The sequence below is a fragment of the Vicugna pacos genome, chromosome X (assembly GCF_048564905.1).
Source record: "Vicugna pacos chromosome X, VicPac4, whole genome shotgun sequence".
NCBI classification, from domain to species: domain Eukaryota; kingdom Metazoa; phylum Chordata; class Mammalia; order Artiodactyla; family Camelidae; genus Vicugna; species Vicugna pacos.
In genome coordinates, this window is record NC_133023.1 from 49899668 (window position 1) to 49920244 (window position 20577).

At 45.1% G+C, this 20577-nt stretch overlaps 1 protein-coding gene across 1 annotated transcript in view; it reads left to right on the forward strand.

Annotated features, from left to right (window-relative positions):
* The first annotated feature begins 3453 nt into the window (after positions 1–3453).
* Positions 3454–20577, forward strand: part of MSN (moesin) — a 64710-nt gene continuing 47586 nt past the window's right edge. Inside the window, exon 1 of the mRNA XM_006218965.4 lies at positions 3454–3675. Within this exon, the coding sequence (XP_006219027.1) occupies positions 3664–3675 (12 nt within the window). The 5' untranslated portion in view covers positions 3454–3663. The remainder of the gene's footprint in view (positions 3676–20577) is intronic.

Sequence of the window (20577 nt, forward strand, 5' to 3'; positions counted from 1 at the left end):
CAGCTAGATTAGTGCTTGAGCTACTGACCCAGGGAAAGGAAAAGAGAGAGAAAGACTATGAGTGTGTAGCCTTACACTTATGTTTGTACTCCTCTCTCTGCCACATTTCTTTTCTGTGAATGGAGAATAGCAAATCTGAGGCTTAGTTAATTCCTTACCCAAGCATCAGCCAAGAGCAATTGTGTTGAGAGAAGCAGAAGAGATTTAATTTAGATGTAAAGAAGGATTTTCCAACATTGATAAAAATGAAAAGCAGACCTCAGAAAGTTCTCAGTGGTGGGGACCTTTCAACTGCCAACATCCAATGGATTGGGGAGGAGTGCTTCTTTATTCAAAGTATTCCTGGGATTCAGGACTGCTCCCTACCCAGTTCCCCTCTGATATTGCCTCTCCTGTACTCTTGTGTCCTCTGAAAGAGGAATGCCATTTAGAATGCAGAAGCTTCTTTACTACAGTGAGCTTATATCTAAAGTGGGAGGTGATTACAAGTCCAATCTCATTTCTCTCTTGAGTTTGGCATAGGCTTTCACATAAATCAGCCTTATGCAGTTCCTGCTTGGCATTTCCTTGATTCTGAGATCCAGGCTTGCTGCAGCTCTGAAACAGTCTCAGCCCCCCTAGGAATCCTGAGCCTTTCCACTAAGACCCCATGGCTGGTCCTAAAGCTCAGGTCAAATCTTTTCCTTTTGTATCTCCTACCATCTAATTCAGATCCCCCCAGCTTCCTTGGACTCCAGCTCTAGAATGTCCTTGTGTCACCCTCTTTTCATACTGGCCCTCACCTACCTTTCATGCTTGAATAAAAAAACTTGCCTGTTCCTCCCTTCAGTTCTTCTAAAAACCCAAGTGTCTTCATACTTCTTACTTCCTTCACCTGGGGTAGCCAAAATACATAAGGATGTTTAGCCCTTATTCCCATGTCTTCCCTCCACAAACACTGACATAAATTTCATCAGATCTAAACTTAATTGTCAGGATTAATCTGATCCCAAGAAGACTGAGGTAACTCAATTCACAGGAGATCAATGTAGGGTTTGGGGTGGGTGAGGGAGATCCGAAGTTCTGGCCATATAGGCATGAAGGATTTCACAAAGAGGTAAGAAACAAAGGTGTGCTTCCCCGGCCATTTTGAAGAACAAGACAGCACCTTAGCTTCCTCCACTCTGCTTTGGAGACAGGAGATACCAAATATGGGTTCCTCCTAGCCAGAGGGTTTCAAGTCTAACCTTCAAGCCATGTCCAGCTGCTTGACCATAATCACCATAACCAGCTTCTGTCTGGCAAAGTGGGGGTGGGGGCGGCCTTACCCTCCTGATTCTAGCCTTCAGAAATTCTTGCTTGTGTTATGGCAACAGCTTAATTGAGCTCTTTGTCTTTTCTGTTACCCCTGAATCCATTCTCCACACTTGGGTAGGTTCTTTCCTCTTTCAGATCCTCAGTTCCTTTGGCCTGAATGTGGGCTAGACTAAACAGTCTCTGAGTATGCTTTCCTTTCATTTCCCACCCTTCTCCTCCTCAGGCAGCCAACCACTTCCTTCTCTCTCAGTCCCTTTTTCCATCAACCTTCTTAGCTTCCCTATACTTTGACCTCCCTTCCCACACTCAGACTCCTGTGTCTCCTTTCCCTTTTAATACTGTATTCAAATGCTTGACACTCCCTAACCAGTTTTCTTGTGTGTGTATGTTTGATGAGGACGGGGGATGTTGGCATGGGATGTGGGGAAAGATACACAGGGGGTTTCCATTTTCCAGGATGGATAACAAAAATTGGCGTTTCCAATCAACTTCCCCTCCCCCTTTAGGCACCTAGTCTAGTTCCAGGCCCCTGTGGGCTCTAGGAGAATATGAATGAGGGAATTAGTGAGTTCCTTGAACTTCTGGGAGAAAAGGGCCATGGCAATGTCAAGGAATGTGATTGGATGCCATTGCTACCCATACTGCTGGGGCTTTATGGGGAATTCTTCTCTTCCTCCGGTCAATGGTCAGCTCAGGAAGATAGTTTGGGCAGGGAACTTTGTCTACCCTAGCATACATCGATGAATCTCAGCAGCAGTGAGAGAAACTGAGGCACATTGGCACACAGACACTGTTGAGCTGGGAAAGCAGAGGAGTAGAGAATAGGACTGCTGATACCTGAGAGCAAATGCGAGGCCAGTCTTTATGGAATCCTGATAGACTCATCTATTGTCCTAGGGAGTCTACTTCCATTCTTATCCTTTTTTAATATCATAGTGGGAAAGGACCTTGGAAGCCCAGGAGTCCAGCCCTTTCTTGTTACAGAAGGGGAAACTCAAGCCCAGAAAGGGGAAAAGGGACTTACCCAAGGCTATGTAGTGGTCACAAAGTGAGTTAATAGCAAAGCTATGACTAAAAGCCAGGTGTCCTGACCATCTCTCTCAAATATCCTTTTCACTGCCCCAGGCTGGCTCATCATCCCTGAGGTATGTGTTGCCCTGCTGCACAGAGGATACTCAGACCATGCCTCTGCATAATTGCCAGTGGATAGGAGAGAAAAGAAAGGACTATGGTTGATCACTTTCAAACTAAAACTCAACCACATAATTGCTACAGTCGAGAACACCTCTGTCTTGGGATTCTGTGACCTTGACAAGAAATAGAAAGGAGGTTGGCAGTCACATCACAAAGGAGTGGACTGGGGGTGCATCCAACCTGAAGGAATTATAGCCTAATCAGAAAGTGAATCGGGTAGATCTGTGAATGTGGTGGAGGAGGGGTCTAAAGGATCAGGGCGTTGATTTGAAGAAGGTAGAGACCGGGATTTGAAGGAAGGAAAATGAATAGAGAACAGATATGGGGGAAGTGAGTCCAATTCTGACAAAAATGAGACTTGAGCAAGGATGGGGACGAAATATGGTGGGGAAAGGGTGTAGTGTCCTACGGAAGAGAATTGATGAAGTGTTGGAGGAGCTGAGGCTGTTTAGCCAAGAGAAGTTTCACGGGGATATGGGATCTTCAAACCTCTGAGGAGTTGTTAGGGAGAGCAGGGGATTCGCGTGACCTCAGGGAGCAGAACTTAGATCCACAGGCGAAACCACAGAGAAGTGGAGTTCAAATACACACGGAAAGAACTTTCTGAGAGTCAGAGCCATCTTGAGAGGGAATGGGCAGTTTTTATAGGTAGTGAGCTCCCCATCAGTGGAAAGTTGCAGTCAAGGGCTGTAAGCTTCTTTTCAGGGTGAGGCCTAGGGCCCGGCCCTGCTTGTGGGTGGGGCCGGATGGCGCGGATGCGGAGGGCCAGGGGCTGTGAAGGGGGTGGGAGTGGGTCATGGTGGGCCGGGGTGAGGGGATGACCCCCTATTGGGGTCCCCAAGCCCAGCCTGGCGCCCAAGTTGCTGGTGTGGCCCGGCTGGACAGGGCTGGGCTGGGCGGGGCAAGGCCGGCGGCCGGCAAGAAGGCGGGCGCGAGGGCGGGGAGCGGCGCGGAAGCCCCGCCACATAAAGGAGCGGGCGGCGCGACGGGGACGGCTCTTTCCTGGGTGGGGTTTGTGAAGTCGTGGCCCGTTAGCAGGAAGCGCAGCAGTCGCCCCAGCGCTAGCGAGAGACCCAATCGGAGCCCCCAGTCCCCGGAGTTCGAGCCGTGTGTACTGCTTGCTCAGCGCTGCCCGACAGCTTCCAGCCAAACTTCGCCAACTCCGCCGCCACCATGCCCAAGACCGTGAGTGCAGGGGGTGGGCGCTGCGGGCCCCAGGGGCTCTAGTGGACCCTCGTAGCCCCTTACTGATGGCTGGGGGCTTGGCCAGCCACCCGCCCGCTCGCGATGCCGCGCCCTCTGCTGAGGCCTGGCGTGGAGAGGGGTGGGGGTGGAGTCCGGGTCTCGCGCGCCCTCGCGAGTTGAGGGGGTCCGGGGGTAAAAGTGTGGCCCGGGCGGGGCCAGCCTCATTCTCAGATTACGGTTCCTTGTGGCTGGAATGCGACAGTAGGGAAGGCTTCCTGGGGGCCCAAGGTCTCTTGGCCCAGACGGGCCATCGGCGCTGGGGAGAGGACTCTGGTCCAGAGGAGAACACTTAGCCCAGTCCAGGAGTTGGCGCCTTTATGGGGCAATGCTGCCACTGTCCAGGAGGGGCCATGGGACTCGAGAAGCAAGGCGGAGGGTGGGAACTGCTCAGGGCGGATCCCGCACCCCCGCTTACTTTTCCCACAGCCACCCCAGGTGCCTTCAGCTGTTTCCCTCTAGGAGGGAAGGAGAGAGTTGTGGAGGGAACTCATCGAGGCTGCTTGTTTTCACCCGGGGTAGCTAACACTTCGCTAGGCACCAGTCAAAAGAAAGAGACCGTCTGCCCTACCTCCCAGGGGAGAAGACTGGTTTCTTCCTCCTCTCCACTCCCTGCCTTTCCCATTACTTACTGAGGCTGGCTGTCTATTTCCTCTTAGCCCCTCTGGACTGTTCTGTGAGATGTGGATTCTCTCTTTGTGGGGCCACACCTTTCTAGAGTGGTGGTAGCTTCTAGGATCTGGTCTCCACCCCACTGGCTGTTATGAGAAGTGCAGAAACCTCCTGGGAGTGGGGCCTAGGGGGCCGGATGCCCAGGAGGGAGGGGGGAGGGGTGTGTCTGAATAATGAGCCCTGCTTGCTTTTGTGCAAGTCATGCCAAATGGCTGCTGAGGCCCTTCCCTTGCTCAGGAAGGCCGGGTGACCACCCTGGCTTGAGTCCCTTAGGCCAAGCAGCTTGTCGCACTGGCCTAGGCTGTGCATTTCTCCCAGACTCTTCTCCCTAGGCCTGCCTGAGCTTTGTAGATCTGAGATAGTGAGGAGGGCTGAGGGTTTCTGAAAGAGAGGAGTGGGGAGCCCAGTTCTTTGGGTGTGTGCTGAGCTTTGGTTGCCACGTTGCTGTGTTCCTGCCTTACTGCTAAGTCATTCTTGCCTTTCCAGCACCCTGTCCTTCAGAAACACCAAGTTTTCAACAAGTATATACTTCTACCATCTCTCTCTTTTCAACTGCTCATGGTTTTATGACATGGAGCTTTTCCACACTCCCTCCACCCCACATACACACAAACTGAAAGAGAATGGTTTTGAAAAGAGAGGGCAAAAAACCCATTATTTCTGCCATCACAGAGGATTATTAAGATACTTCTAGGAGCCTCTCTTTGAGTTTATATCTCTGTGATTGACTCCTTGACTCCGTTTCAGATGTGGCTTTGTATAATTAGGTGGCTAGATCTCCGGGAATAAACTGTGCCCCACAACCTCTCTTCTCTAGTGGCATCTCTCATCCTTGATTCTGAAATAGCTCTCATTTAAACGTAACTTGATGGTCCTGGAAATCGTCTCAAAGTCACTTTAACCATCCCACTTCAGTTGGAAGTAGTACAAAAGACAGCATGGTGATCTTTGCGGGCTATGAAGAGAGACTGGAGTATGACCTGTTTGAGATCAGGCCTAGGGTACTGAAAGTACCTAAATATTTACTGGAAGTATTTTTATGCAGATTGACTGAAAACTGAATCAAGTTGGAAGGAGAGGGCTGAATTTTGATAGCCTGGAAGCTTTGGAGGATTTTCCATGCTGTTTAGCTCAAGGACTGATCAATTTTTAGGGAAAAAAACTATAACATGCCTATTAAGACTATTGAATCTTAACTTGAAAGGGACCTCAGACACTATCTATCTAGTACATTTCTCTGTCTCTCAACTAATGAGAATATTTAGGCCTACAGGATAGGACCTATTACCTAAGGGCACATGGTGACAGAACCAAGATGGGGGGGGTCTATGCTTTTTTATGTTCATTGACCCATTTATCCTCTATGCTGAATCAGTGAAGGACTCTTGAAGTTGAGTCCCCTCTCTTGCTCAAAGCAAATTGCCTCCTGTTCTCAGTAGTTTCTGGTCCTCAGATAAAAAGAAGTGGATGATTTGGGCAAAGTAACCAATGTTGGCATTTGTGTGGTCTTCCTGGTAAGAGCTGGAAGGTGCCTTCTGTTACTTGTCTCATTTCTTATTCCAATGCTGAGGTGTCCAGGGGCACACTCTAGTTCACTGCATACCAGCTAGTACCTTTAATGAAGGAGGGCAATTCCTTATTCTCCATTCTTTCTTCACAAGTGTGCTTTAGGTTATTTTTGGAGTATGACAGACAGGGAAGGGTAGTGGAAAAATCAAATTCATTCATTCATATGAAACATGTCTACAGTATCTCCAGTGTCATTTCACTTTTACAGCCAATTGTCTCCCTTAGTTACTCAGTTCCCTTTAAATATGTTAAAACATGCCCCTCTGCACTACAATTCTTGGATTCTACTTCAAGTTCCCAGTTTTCTGAGTCTCTTTTAGTAGCTAGAATGAAGAAACTTATTAACTGACATCTATACTTTCTGGTGATTAAGACAGTTGTGTTAAAAAAAAAAGATTTCTTCCTTTCTCCTCTCAACCCTCTTTTTTCTTTTTAAGATCACAAAGTCTTTGGGACTCTTCTTGGATTCCCTAAAAAGTGATTGTTTTGAATTTTCAAGGTGTTCTTGAGTTTTTGGTTTATTAGAATTGAAAAGGCTCTTCACAACTGTCAAGTCCAGTTGTTCTCATTGTATAGATGAGGAAACTGAGACCCACATATAGAGAGAGACTGACCTAGATGATGCAGCAAGTCAGTAGCAAAGCTAGGATTTTAATCTGGGCCTTAGTTAAATGATCAGTCTTGGTAAAACCTCTTTAATTTGCTGGGTTATTAGCCCTAGCTCAACAGGTTGGGGGAAGGGTGATCAAATGGTCATTGATGGGGCCAAACTTATGAGCAGATGGAAGGAGCCCAGCTCCTTAAACTCTCTAAAGGCTTCTGGGTCTGAATCCAGCTAAATTTTAACAGGGGCTGTGTGGACTGTTTATTCTCCTGCCATTCCTAGCATTGCTTGAGCCACTCGAGTGGCACTAAAATTATACTTGGTGAATAGGAGGCAGAATCTAAAGTGATACTTGGTGAATAGGAGTCAGAATCTCAGTCTTTTAACCCTTGAATCAGCTCTGCCTGCAGACTTTAAGGGTGGACAAAGGAGCAGGAATGGAGGTTATGTAAGAGGGATTGACTCTTTGGATCCTGCATCTGTCCACTTCTTTGGTTCTCCAGTTCACTTCGCCCTTTTAAAAGTTTAGATGATAGAGCAGGAACCATCTTGGAGATTTCCTTTAGGCTTCTCTTTGAATAGTTCTCTGAGCAGAGAGGGTTTAGTGGCGTAGTAGAGCCTTTGTGGGACCCTTGAAGGTACTAACTAATCTATACTCTATTATATTAGACTTGGAGAGGGAAAAGTTGCTCTGTGTGTGGGTGACAGAGATGGTACTGATCACTAGTCTACTAACTCTTCATTATTATCCAGCTGCCTATAACAATAACTTGTTTTAAAGTTCTTCTTACTTTTCTCTTTCTTCTTCCTCTCAGGAGATTGCTTAACTGAATGGTGGAGCTGGAAGGGACATTTAGAGGTCATCTGGTTTATTTTCTGACTCTAATTCCAATTTTCTCTGGATAAGATGAGATGTCAGCTACATTCATTCTGAATTCTGTTCTAGTAGTGTTACTTGTCAACAGTATATCTAGGTTCATTTGTATCTTCCTAGGAGTCCCCTTTACTGAAATTTCAAGACTCAAGGTCCTCAGAGGGGAGGCTATCTGGCTATCATTACTACTAGGACTGGGCTTTCACAGCTAGAGTTGCTGAAAATTGGCATCATTACAGGTTTGATACAGACTGTTTCTGATCTTTCAAAGATAGAACTGAGTTTATCATGTGTATCTTTCCCAAGACATAATATTTTTTCCCTGCTGTCCCATTTCATTCTTTTACACCCCCAAAAAAGCCATTACAAAGGTGGTCTCCTTTGGGGCAGTCTGTTGGTTAAATGAAGGAGGTGGTCTTGTCATGACTGACTGGTTTTGCTGTTCTTCCCTCCTCCTATTTCATCCTTGATAGAGCTGAAAAGCTTTTCAGTTCCAGGATCTGATTTGTGGTACAGTAGCGATCAGTTGTTGGGTTAGCTCAGGACTTCATTGATTTGGAAGGTGGATGTTGGAAAATGACAGGTAACACTGACCTGATAATTTTTCTTCTTTTCTTTCCATGTAAGAAGAACATCTTCCTTGTACTCAGTAAAATGATCCAAATGAAGTGGACCTTTAGGCAAGTTCTTTCTTCAGGCCCTCAGTCTTTCCTGCTTGTCATGCATGGACTATACTAGCAATGGATATGCTCTAGGGACCCTTCCAGTACTGATGTTCTTGAAAGCCTTGATGGTACAGCCTCAAGCCTCCCATTTGTATTTCTATCCCTTCAGATATTTTTTCCTTTAAATTTGAATGCCTTCTATGTACCAGTGTGCTAGGCTCTGCTGGGAATACAAAGCTGAACAGCACTTGCTGAAGTGTCTTCTTATCCCATATATCTCTGGAGTGCTGTTTCTTCCTGGGTACTGAGATCAGAATAGAGAGTTTCTAGCTTGGGAGTCAGTTTGTCTCACTAGTAGTTCTGAAAAGAACACTGGCATGAGTATTCTTGGCCATTTCTTCTTAAGTTTATGGAGGAGAAAGGGCTACGTCTTTCCTTACTGTGGAATAAGAAGAAAGCCAGCTGAGACTATGTTGTGAAGGCTGTAGTTTGACTGAAGAGCTGGAGAGCCTCAGTCAAACATTGAAGACCTCATGCCCCCCATTCTTCTCACTGCCTGCCTGTAGCATAACCCCCTTCTCCCTGAGTTGTGCTTCAAATAACCTCTTGAGTGTGGTAGTTAGATACAGTGGTAGACAGTGAGGAGCTGGTAGGCATAAACCAACCTCTTAAGGTATTTACCACCAGTGAGCTGAGGGTTAGCTGTTGTGGGATGCAACATTTCAAACGCATCTGCATTTATGTAGACCCAGAGGTTCCTCAGCCTTAAGCTTCCCATTTAGCTGATTGTTCTGGATGGTCTAGGTTTCTCACAGGAGTGTTTTGAATCACAGAGCAACTGAGCTGGCCTTAAACTTTTTAGTTCATTTAGTTTATGTTTTAGATTAGGGATACCAAAGCTCAGGAAAGAGAAATGATTTGAATGAACTGGTGATAAGCCTGGGAGTAAAATCCAGCTTGCCTGGTCCCCAGATTAGAGGAAGAATTTTGAATGTCTGCCTTTTTAAATGGCATTCACTGCAGGGTGCTCAGTGTTTTTATTCCCTCTGTACTGTGGGTGACTTAACCATAGTGTTAATATGGTCCTGGGAAGAGCAAGTCCTGAGTATGTAGAGCTGATCTCAGAGATTACTTTTTATGGAGATAATGGAGATGGTTTCGATTTACTGTTGGGATTCTTTATAGCACCTCCCAGGAGTTAAGTATTTTGCTTTGGCTTTGAAGGGTGGTAGAAAGCAGATGTTTGCACTGAGTAGGTAAGGAGAGAAGACTAGCCATGTTTCCTGCTTGAGGCCTCGTTGTCATAAGAATTTTTATGGAGTGAAGTTCTTTCTTTTCCATATTCATACTAAGAAAGGTTAGCTAGCTTGTTCAGGACTACAGAAAGTTAGTAATAGTATTGAAAGGAGAACTTTGCTTTCCCGATTCCCAAGTTTGTGGCCTCTCACTGGACTTGCCTGCCTTGGAAGGATGACTCTTTTCACCCAGGGGACGTAGACTTCCAGAGAACTGGCTCTGTGGTGATTACATTAAGAATATAGCCACAGTGGAGTTCCCCTAAATAGGTTCTACTATAGCAGGTTTCAGTCAGTGGGTGACTCAGTTCTTCTGGGGCCTCAGAATGACTTTTTTCTCTTCCTGCCTGCCCCTTACCTAAATTCCCCGCTCTCTCTTTGCCATTTACAGTTTTGAGTTCTGACTTCTTTGTATTCTGACTCAGTGCCCCAGCTTGACCTGCTCCTTGAGTTAGAAGGACATTATGGTACTTTATTCCCCTGTAGTGACCATATTTGCTGCTGTTGCAACCATTTGGATCCAGGCTAGAGTCACCTGGTCTTAACTCTCACTATTCACCTGTAGGTTTTGTAGGCCAAGCCCAGTGAATGTAGCTAGCCAAAAAGGACTTTTCAGGTCTTTACAGAAAGGGAGCATACAGTATTGGTGAAAAGCAGAGACTCTGGAACTGCTTGGATTCAAATCCCAGCTCTATGACCAACTAGTTTTGTAGCCTTGGGCAAGTTACTTAACTTGTGTCCCTCATTTTCTTCAACTGCAAAGTGAAGATAATAGTAGTGCCTATCTCGTTGGGTTGTTGTAAGGATTAAATGAAGCAGTTAGTATAAAGTGCTTAGAACTGTGCCTTACATCCAATAAGTGCTATGCAAATGTTAGTTATTATTAGTTATTTAGGGAACTACTATATGCACAACCACGTGCTGGGTAGGAGGGGGTGAGAAAGAAGGCAGGCAGCTGCATTCTCACCATTTATTGAGTGGTTGCTATTTACTATGACGGGGATACAAATAAATTAATGGAGGATACAATTGCTGCCTTCATAGAGCTCATATTTAGCTGGAGATTTAGGGCTAACTCACTTAAAAACAGTTTGAGAAAAATATATACTTTAGGTGGAATTTTCTGTAGATTTTTAGAAGAAGAGAGTTTATTGGGATATGAAACGGGTCTTGAAGGATGTGTACACTTGGGGGCAGTGGCTATTCTGGGTGAGGCAGTGATGTGGTTTTGGTGCGTGGTTGTAAACCAGGTGGCCCTAGGCCAGCGCTCTCTTGAAAGTGAGTTTGTCTGAAATGAAGGAAGGCTTGATGTGCCGATTGTTTAAAGGGGAGCCACAGACTACATGCGAGCATAGACCAAGTTGCTCTTTCTAGGGTCATTTGGAGCCAACAGTCCTGTCTTAATTGGCAAACCCCTTCTGAAGGGGTGTGTTAGGGTAGACTGTACCTTGGGTTTTCCAGAAATGGATGAATTAACTAAAACAAAATTTTTTGTGTCTCTGTTGCCCAAGTGTGTATCTGAGAGGCTCTTTCCTTCGTGTTTCCATGTGAACTAAACCAAGGAGTAGAGCTTAGTACATACTCTCTTTAGGCCAGCAACCTAAAAACAGTTTTCAGTTCTCTCTGTGGCTTTGCTATGAGATAGGTCTTTGAGAAAGGATGGAAATAAGGGGAGGATTTCTTAGCGTGTGATTGTGATAGGTTGAGGAGTGTGGCATTTTCCGGCCAGGACCCAGCTGCAGTATCTGGGCCTTAAACTCAGAGAAAGGGCCTTTTGGGTGACTTTAAAAGCACAGCTCTTTGTGCCTGATGATAGAACTAGATTTGATGCTCCTTTCAGTGGGCTTGTTGTGATATAAGGTAAGGGTTAACACAGCTCCTAGGCCATTGGTATGGTGACCTACCCCTGTGTTTGCTTAGTAGTAAGGTTTTGCCAGGTAGCTCCTGTGGTTGGTGACTTCGAAGGTTGAAATATCTTCCTGTCTCTGGTGCCTCTTCCACTTTGTGAGAGTTTGATAGCTATTTTATGTGGCCAGGGTATCAATCAGGGCCTAATGAGAGAAAAGTTTAGATGTGGGCATTTGGTCATACATAATAAAGTATAATTTTGAAAAATCCTTTCCTGAATATATATCTGAGAGGTGATGGGGCCAGGGCCTAGGAGGGGGAATAAGGCTTATCTGTCAAGCTTGGTCAGCATTTCCTTCCCTCTCTTTAGTCCTGGCCTCCCTTAAATACCTGGGAAAGATCAAGGTTTGCTTTTCTCCAGTGAAGTACCTTTAGATAAGGCTCCTGATCTTACTGTCTTGGTCTAATCTGTGCATCTCCCCTCCCACCCCGCTGTGTTTTTCAGAAAGCCTGTAGGTTAGATGAAGTATACCAAGAGGCCCTTATGTATTGTAATCTTTAACTGGGGTTGACAATTATGTGGTATAGAGTTGGAAGGTGGGGGTCAAGATAATTGGCAATTTAGGTGTCATTAATTAAGTTGTACAAATCTTTGCTATCTCCAAGTGTTTTAAGTGAGCTAAAACTTCTCTGCAAACATCCTTGCAGATATTCCTGGGAGCTTGACTAACCCACAGGAATTCCCTTGTTGAGAACAAAAGTCACTTACCATTTTTGTCTTTGAATTTTTTTTCTTTTAACTTGAAAATAACAATACCAGAAATATGTAACTGGAGTAGAGTAAAGCCCCTTTTCCCAGGTTCCTTACTCTTCTTGGCACCTGGGCCATGGTGGATCTAGCAAATGTGTGGTGAGAACATCTGCTGCTTTGCTTCAGGGTTATACCACACCTCTTTGCTGGCACTTGGAGAGGTGCTCCAGTGGGACCTGAAGAGGGCCTGGGGAAAATTTAGCCTTAGTTTCCTTTCTGTCTGCCACAGCTTGGGCATTTTCCTAAGGTTGGGAGTTTGCCTCCTGGCCTTAGGCCAGTTGCCAGAGGAAACCAGTGACTAAAGGCTTCCTCCCCACGACGTCAGCTTCTGGAACCTTTCCTGATGATTCCCTACCAGGCAAGTATGCCTTATTTGGCTATTTTCTCCCCCCTCAAATGCCTTTGCTACCTCAACTTGTTCTCCTTTGGTACAGGGGATAACTTCCTCAAGTTTATATAGTGCCACCTGTAGGCTTTTCTTTCTGCTTGTTTAGGGCTTGTTTAGAGCAGGAGGTGAAGCTCTTTGATGAGGTGAAGAGGGCAATGAGAAAAGGGAGAGGAAGATGGGAGAGCTCTGGAATGACTGTGATTTCTCCACCCTGCTTTCTTATCTCTCCTTGCCCTCTTCACCCTGCCTGGTCACCTCTCTCTAGCTTCTTACCTAGATCTCTGATAGCCTAAGAGTAGTCTTACTTGGCCTGAAAAGGCTCAGAGTGTTGGGGTAGGGTGGGGTGGGTGGGGCTCTCAGCATTTGAAACTATTCCTTTGGAGTAGGTTAAAGCCTTCCAGTAGGTAAGTTCTTTATGTGCACCTTTTGTACACCTAGGCTTCTCACTTGGCCTTCCTGAGTGGGCTGGGTCCAGTGTCCCTCTGCCTCTTATCCCTAGTCCTGAGCTATCTAGCCCTAGCTTAGAAGAGCTGAGCTTTTGAAACTTACAGCTTGAAGTACCTGTCTGGATTTTTTTAAAAATGCTTTTGAGTAGAAATGGTCTAGTGAAAAGACTAACAGACTGAACCAGGATATCTTGTTTTCAGTCTCTGCCCGTGCGACTTTGGGCAAGGCATTTTTATGGACTTTAGTTTTCATATCTGTAAAATGAGGACACTAGCTTTTTTGACATTCTGATTATTTATGCCTAGTCTTTAAGAAGATAGTAAGAGGTTCTTGGAAAGAGTAAACAGAATAGAGAATAGTAACTGTTTGCAGAAGCTGTCCTTTCTTCTTTAGAATGTCATTAGGAATGTCAACCCCCACCTCCCAGCTATCACTATGTAAGTAGCCCTCTCTATTTCAGTGAGTTCTGCTTAGACCTATTGGATCCACCTACCACAGAGCTTGCGATGAGTATCCTGGCTTGGAGAGACAACTGTTGACTGAGTTCCTTGGGTGTGTGGCCTTGGAGTTCAGCCTGCAAAGAATAGTTGTTGGCTTTTGGGTCATTGGTGACTCCAGGAAGAATAGAAGACCCTTGAATTGGTCATTGTTCCAGCGGGGAAGGGGAAGACCAAGAAACAAACCAAAACTGAAATGCAAATGAGATTTAACTTCCTCTACTCCCTTGCCCCACAACATCCCTCTCCTTAGGGTTATGAAATTGCTTTTGGCTGAGTCTTAAATTGCTAAGCTCCCCTTCCCCTTCTTCCATCTGAGTCACTGATGGTCTGTGTTGCCTTTGGATGGGAGAGCTAGGTGATGTGGTCTTGGGTGGAGTGAAGGGGAGGAATTTCTAGTGAGGGAGATTGCCACAAGCCTTGTGTTCAGACTTCAACTGGTCCTGCATTTTGTGAATATGGCTTCCTTTGGTGTTAGACCTGTAGATCAAAGAGGAAGGATTTCTGAATTTCCTGTGAGGGCCTGATGGGTTATGGGGCATAAGCAAGTTCCTGGAGATGGTGTGCCGTTGGCTGGATTGTTTTTCACCCTTCTTCCTCCTTCCTGACGTTTTGTACAGTCCTTGCTTGTGAATCAAGGATCCCAGGCTGTATCTCAGCCACCTGGGAGTTGGCCATCAACTTGAACTTCACCTGCACTGAGCCTCCTGGAATAAGGGCAAGATAGAAGTCTTCTTGGCATCTGTCTTCTTTCCTGTGGGGACAAGTTCCTAGGGCAGTTTAATCAGAGAGGTCTTAGTTAGTAAAGCTGGACGATGCTTTTGGGCGGAAGATTCTTCTCTAGCATCGAGCTGGAATGGCCTCTGGACCATGTAGGAGCCTTCTGCTGGGAGCAGCCACCTTGCTGGCAGCCTTTCCTTCCTAGGGGCCTTGTTGTTAAGGATTCCAGTCACAGGTGGTAGATTAGAAAGACTGTTGGTGAGGGAAAGTAGGGAAGCAGCGGGAGGAAGGAGAAGGGGAGAAGGAAAAAGGAGTCAAATGTAAGAAGAGTGATTCTTTATTTTTATAGTTCCCCTTTTTATAAAACTTGACATGGCATATGACAAAGTTTAGCAAATGGAGACATCTTCCATAAAGCCACCATTTTAACATAGCAATTATTATTTATGTGTATTTCTTATCACATCTCATTTATGTTCCTTAGTTTCCTGTGGTGTAATCGCATGATACATACAAAATCTTACTTTTCTATCCCTATTTAACATATCACTACAAACTTAAGTAAATGCTATTTACTTTTGAAAAATAAACAGTTTGATGGCTTTATGAAACTCTATCAATGACTATGTGATCATTTACTAATCATTCCCCTTTTGGGGGGGCATTTAGACTAGTCCCAGAATTTGCCAGCATTTATAACACTGCAGTGAATATGAACAAGAAAAATCTAAACCCCTTAGCATGGTGTATATGGAGAGACCTTGGATACCTGGCTCCATCCTAGCCCTCTCTCCACACTTAGCTCCCACTTGTCCCCACCTGTATGCTATGCTATAGCTTTGTGGGGTCAAGTTTCCCCAAGTAAGCCATACCTCTTGCATCTTTCAACTTGAGCCTATGTTTTTTTCTTTCAACTTGAAATGTCAAGTGTCTTCTCTTCACCTCCCCTCCATGTCACCTCCTCTGGAAGCTTTCTTTAATGCACCCAGTATTAGTTGCACTATCTTTTGTGTGCCCACTTTTACTATGTAAGAATTTCTGTTATTATCCTTACCACATGGTACTGCAACCATCTGGGCTCCCATGCTTTCTCCTTTAGTGAACTTGTCAATGTGAAAGTTTCTAACTCCTTCCATCTCAAGAAGGGGCTGTTGTCTGGGTGGAGATGGTTGGGGATGGGCAAGCCTTTGAAGAGCTTATAGTCAGTGACATATGTGGAAAGGAGAAGCAGCAGTAATGTAGGTCAAGGCTCTAACAGTGTTGGATGAGCACCTGGTAGGATGTACTAGGCACCAGTAACAGAGAAAATACACCTTGGAGAAGGGAAGGGTGCATTGGAACCTATAAGGAGGAGAGGCCTGAGAGAGAGTCTTGCTGGCCTTGAGCCACCAGTGCAAACTTCTCAAACCATTCCAGCTCTCAGTTTCCTATCTATACAATGGAAAGAGTAATAGCACCCTTCTTCTCAGGTTTATGGTGATGATTCAGTCAATACATCTGCATCTGGAAGTACTCTGTGAGGTGTGGGGCACAGGGTGGGGTAGGCTCAGGATACCCCAGAATTTGTGTTCCAGTTGGCCTCTTAAAGTTCTGTTCCTATGTGTGTTGCCCATCAAGCTTCTGAGACCAAGATGTCAGATGGTATGGTTTCCCTGAGCAAGCATTCCCACAGGTGCCCACCTACCTGATGCTTTTAGTGCGAGGTATGCAGGGGAGTCCCATCTCCCCCACTTACCTGAGCAGCATGGCTTCAACAAGCCTGGCACAGCCCTACTCAAGAATGGCCACAAGTGGCTGGGAAGGAAGGTACCACCTTCTCCCCAGCTCTTCAGCAGCACATGAGTGGTACTAGAGTAGAGGGTTTTCTAATATCCCTTCAGCTGGAGGTGGAAGTATTTACAGACACTGCAGTCAAACTGGGCACCTTCTAGGCCTTCTGGCTGCAAGCCAGCCATGTATTGTTAGAAGGACAGGGCTCTGTGTCTGTCACTGACTATATGCTCTTCAAAGGCCTGCCCATCCCACCTGTCGTGGGCAAACAGCTCATGGGGAACCATCCAAGCCTGATTCACTGTCTTTTGATAGAGGTTCTCCTTCATCTAGTGTGATTTTTGTTTTCTCCACATACAACTCATAGCTTATTGCTGCTTTCCTGGCCCTTTGAAAACCCCTAATCCACCACAGGATTTTATGTTTTATAAAGGAAGCAAATTACCTGAATCGATGGAAGATCTGTAGGTCAGCTATAAAACACAAGGGGACGAGACCTGCTCAAGGTCTTGTAGTGGGAGTCAAGGGCAGAAGCAAGTCTTTAAGCCAAGACTCTCAGGAGTGTATTCTTCTCATTCTATCAGCCTAGCCCACTAAGAATGTAAAGTTTATGAGAACAAGGACAGTTTCCCACTACCCACTGCATCTCCAGTACCTAGCATAGTGCCTGGCATAGAGGAGGTACTCAGCAAATATTTGTTGAACAGATACATTAATAGCTACTGTTGTCAAGCTGGAATTGTCTTGCACAGATTCCTTTGGCTAGGTCTACTAGAAAGCCAAAGAACAATTTCAGTGGCTCACTGGACATTACCTAACGTGGACCCAGCTGGGCCCTGGCAGAATGGAGCTGAGTATTGCCAAGCAATGGGGAAGAGTTGTCCCTCTTGTACACCTTGAAAAGTCTGTTTACCTGTGAGTGACCAGCTTGTTGATAGCCAATTTCCATTCCCTTTTCCCATGTCTTCACACAATACAGTAGTGTTCACGCCAAGGGAGAATATTCAAATCAAAGGTTTTAGTGGATTCTAACAGGTAGCCATGCAAGCATTTCTACCTGCCTTTGTGAAGCAACCCAGAGTTTGGCCCTACAGTGCATATTTGAAGCATTACCTAGTTTTTGAAAATGTTTAATTTTTTGTATGTGGCATGGCCAGCAGGCAGGACTGCATTGTGTAATCTAAACCTGAGAGGTTTGTGCTCCCGCGGTTTAAGGATTGAGTTGGTTTCTTTGCTCAGAGATGGGTAGGGCCAGACACAGATCAAGGAGGACAGCAGGGAGATCCTGTAAATCATCATGTTGGGGCATCCAGCAGCCGTGTTCTGCTGTTGATGCTGTTGTCACCACCACCTCCACCACCAGGCTGGCTCAGGACCCAGAGCTGCATATCTTTGCAGATTTGGGCATGTTTAAATCAAGGTAGGCTAATTTGGGGAGCAATGGAGGTATTCTTCCTCCCACCCACTCCTGAGAGGGATGTGGCCAGCATTTGGGAGGTACAGGTTTAGGCCTACTAGGTAGGGTTGGGGGCCCTAAAATAGCAAGAGCCTCTGAAGGTCATCTTGTCTTTAAAGGACTTTTTCCATCTGTTCTTACAGTGCTGAACTAGACACCATAAAAAGAATGTTGACAGACACAGTCTGTGCTTTTTGGTAGGGCAGACTTAAATACAACCAGACTTTATTTTTTTGTATTTTTTATTTCTTCCTTTTATTGACATATAGTCAGTTTACAATGTTGTTAGCTTCTGGTGTACAGCATAGTGGTTCAGTTATTATTTTACAATTTTTGATTTGTGATTTTTCATTATGACACTAATACACATTTGTAAGAAATAAAACAGCACTGAAAAATATAAAATCCCCTGTCTTCTGCCCCAGCGCTGTTCTCCAGAGAGAACCAACATTAACCAGTTATGTGAGCTTAGACTCTTTTTAAAATGCATTTATACACTTATAACTTTAAATATACACATAGCACAAATCTATACTGTTTTGCAACTTGTTTTTTTAACTTACTATGTAGTGGCTATCTTTTTATGTTCAATCATATTTTTAACATCTTTATGGGCTCATTAATAAGCAAATGATCAAACAAGTGGAACTCTTAAAATCTACACAAATGAAAAGGGCCCATATTCTTCGTTGAGTGGAAAATAAAGAGACCATTGTAAGGGCTTGCCTACTTGAGAGAGAACGCTTTCTGGAGAAGGTGGGAGTTGTGGACCCTTCTGTTGGGATGAAGGATAGGATGATGAAAGCTGTCCCCATTTCCAAGCTCAGTAGACCCCACTTGTAGAGATTGCTGTGACTTCACCTGTGCCTAAGTGATCTTAGTGAAGTGATTGGTGATAGGGTAAACCACTTTCCTGTGCTTAATGTCGCCCACTCCCTTTTCTGTGGTTTTACCAGTTTAGGGTAGTTTGATTTTAAACAGTACCTGGCTGAGAACCCTGTTCCTCAGAAGACTTCTGGCTGCTGTAGCTATCTGAGGTTAAGGAAAGAAGCTCTGTGTGTATGTGTGTTGGTGGTGTGCACCTGCATTTCCTTTCTTCCCCAAAGAAGAGCAGTGAAGCTGGATTTGAATCCCCTCACCACATACTTACCAGGGATCTTGTCCAGGTGGCAGGAAGGTGGGATTTTGCAGAGCACTCAGTCATAGGAGCCATCCAGTTGAAGAGTTGAGGAAGATAGTGATTTGTGAAATGCAAATAAATACAATTGACCCTTGAACAACATGAAAGTGAGGGGCGTGAACCCCTGTGTAGTCAAAAATCTGCATACAACTTTACAGTTGACCCTCCATATCCCTGGTTCTACATCCTTGGATTCAGTCAACAACTGATTCAGCCAACTGCACATTTTGTAGTACTGTAGTAGGTATTTATTGAAAAAAATCTGCATATAAGTAGACCAGTGCAGTTCAAACCCATGTTGTTCAAGAGTCAACTGTATGCGGTTTATTTAGGAAAAAAAAGCTAGCCCAGTGATCACTGCTGATCTTAGAAACTTGCTAGCTTGAGATTATTGAACATGTTGAAGGAACTAGGCCAGACAAGGAGAAGCAGGATTACCAGAAATGCAGGCTGTCTTCTGCCCACTCATGGCATGTCCTGCCCTTCTCTTGTCTTCCTGGTTCCCAGACTTTCACAGTGGGTGGAGCAGAGCTTCTGCTTGCCCAGCCTTTAATCCTGGAGCCTCTGCCACCAGAGGTTGACCTTGACTCGGCCAGGCCTACAGGCCACTGCACGCATTATTGCCTTCCCCTTTAGACAAACAGGAAGCTGCCTGCAGATTCTGAGTGACTGGAGCTTTCTGAATCCTTGTGGTGCAGGGAGAGCAAGGCTCTGAGGTCAGACTCTAAAAAGGGAAAATGAATGACATTATAAAGAATTTCTTGGGCTACTTGAGAAGGCTTGGATCTGAAGTATCCTCAGGCATTTATTATAGGCCAGGCTTGTAGGAATATCTGTGTTTCAGCACTTATTGGCTAAGTGACCCTTTGGAAGTCCTTTAACCTCTCTGAGCCTCCCATTCTTCATTGGTAAAGTTGGGGATGATCATCCACAGGGTTGATGGGAAACTTGGATAACATTAGAAAGCCGTTGACTGTTGTTTCTGTAGAAAATCAAGCATATAGGATTCAGGTGCTCAGAGAAGCTTAAATCATGTTTTAACAGCCACTGTTGACAAAGGCAGTAAAGTGTGTCAATGGATGAAAGACTTTCACCTCACCATTAAGAATGGTTGTTACCCTTAAAACGGTAAGCCTCAGTTATCAGGATAACTTCACTTATGTGGAGGATCATTTATAGACCATTTGGGACCAGTGATGCATTGCCATATAATCAGCTCTCAAATATCCATAACAAAACATTCTTTTTCTAGCTATGTGTGGACTTCCTGTCCTAAGCCATGTGAGCCCAGGAAATGCAAACTCCCTTGGCTCTTCTGATAGTCCAAACAACACATAATTAGGTAAATATTTCCAAAAAATTGTTGAAGTAAAGTGGTTAGATGGCTACTACTGAGTTATCCACAGGATATTATTCTTGTGGTAATGTGAATAACTGACCTTAACTGAAAGGAAAATGGTGAACTTTGGCATCTGGGTAAGGAAAGTGATGGGCTTCTACTTCCCAGGTCATTTGTGCCCTCTGTGAACATCCCTCCAGGCTGTGAACTCAGGTAGGGTTGACAAATTTATAAGCCTGGGATTAATCGGCAGAGAGGCACCCATTCAAAAAAATGGAGCTAGGAAAGACCCATGTGTGAGATTACCCTATAGGGACTGTTATTCTAATGAGGATTTGAACAGTTCTCCCTTCCTCCCATTCTGCTGGGATTTAGCCTTTGTCAGGAAGAGGCAAGACTGAAGAAATCTTGAAAGAACTACTAGAGACCTCTCTGGGCAAGCTCCTGGAATCTCTACCTGTAGAGCAGCCCAGAGAAGGGAATGCTAGGGTTAGGAAGCAGGGAGGGAGTTGTAAGTTTAGGGAGTAGCTAGCTGCCTTTCAAGTAGTTCCCTGTTTTTTGAAACAGCCCCGTCAGATGTGAATTGAAGGAGTTTCTTTATAGGTTGGCTGGCATTACCCTCCAATTATTTTCCAGTGTTCCTAGCTTTTCTCACCCCATGTCTGGACCAAGAAAAAAAGTCCCCAACAGAATACTGATAATTCTTTACA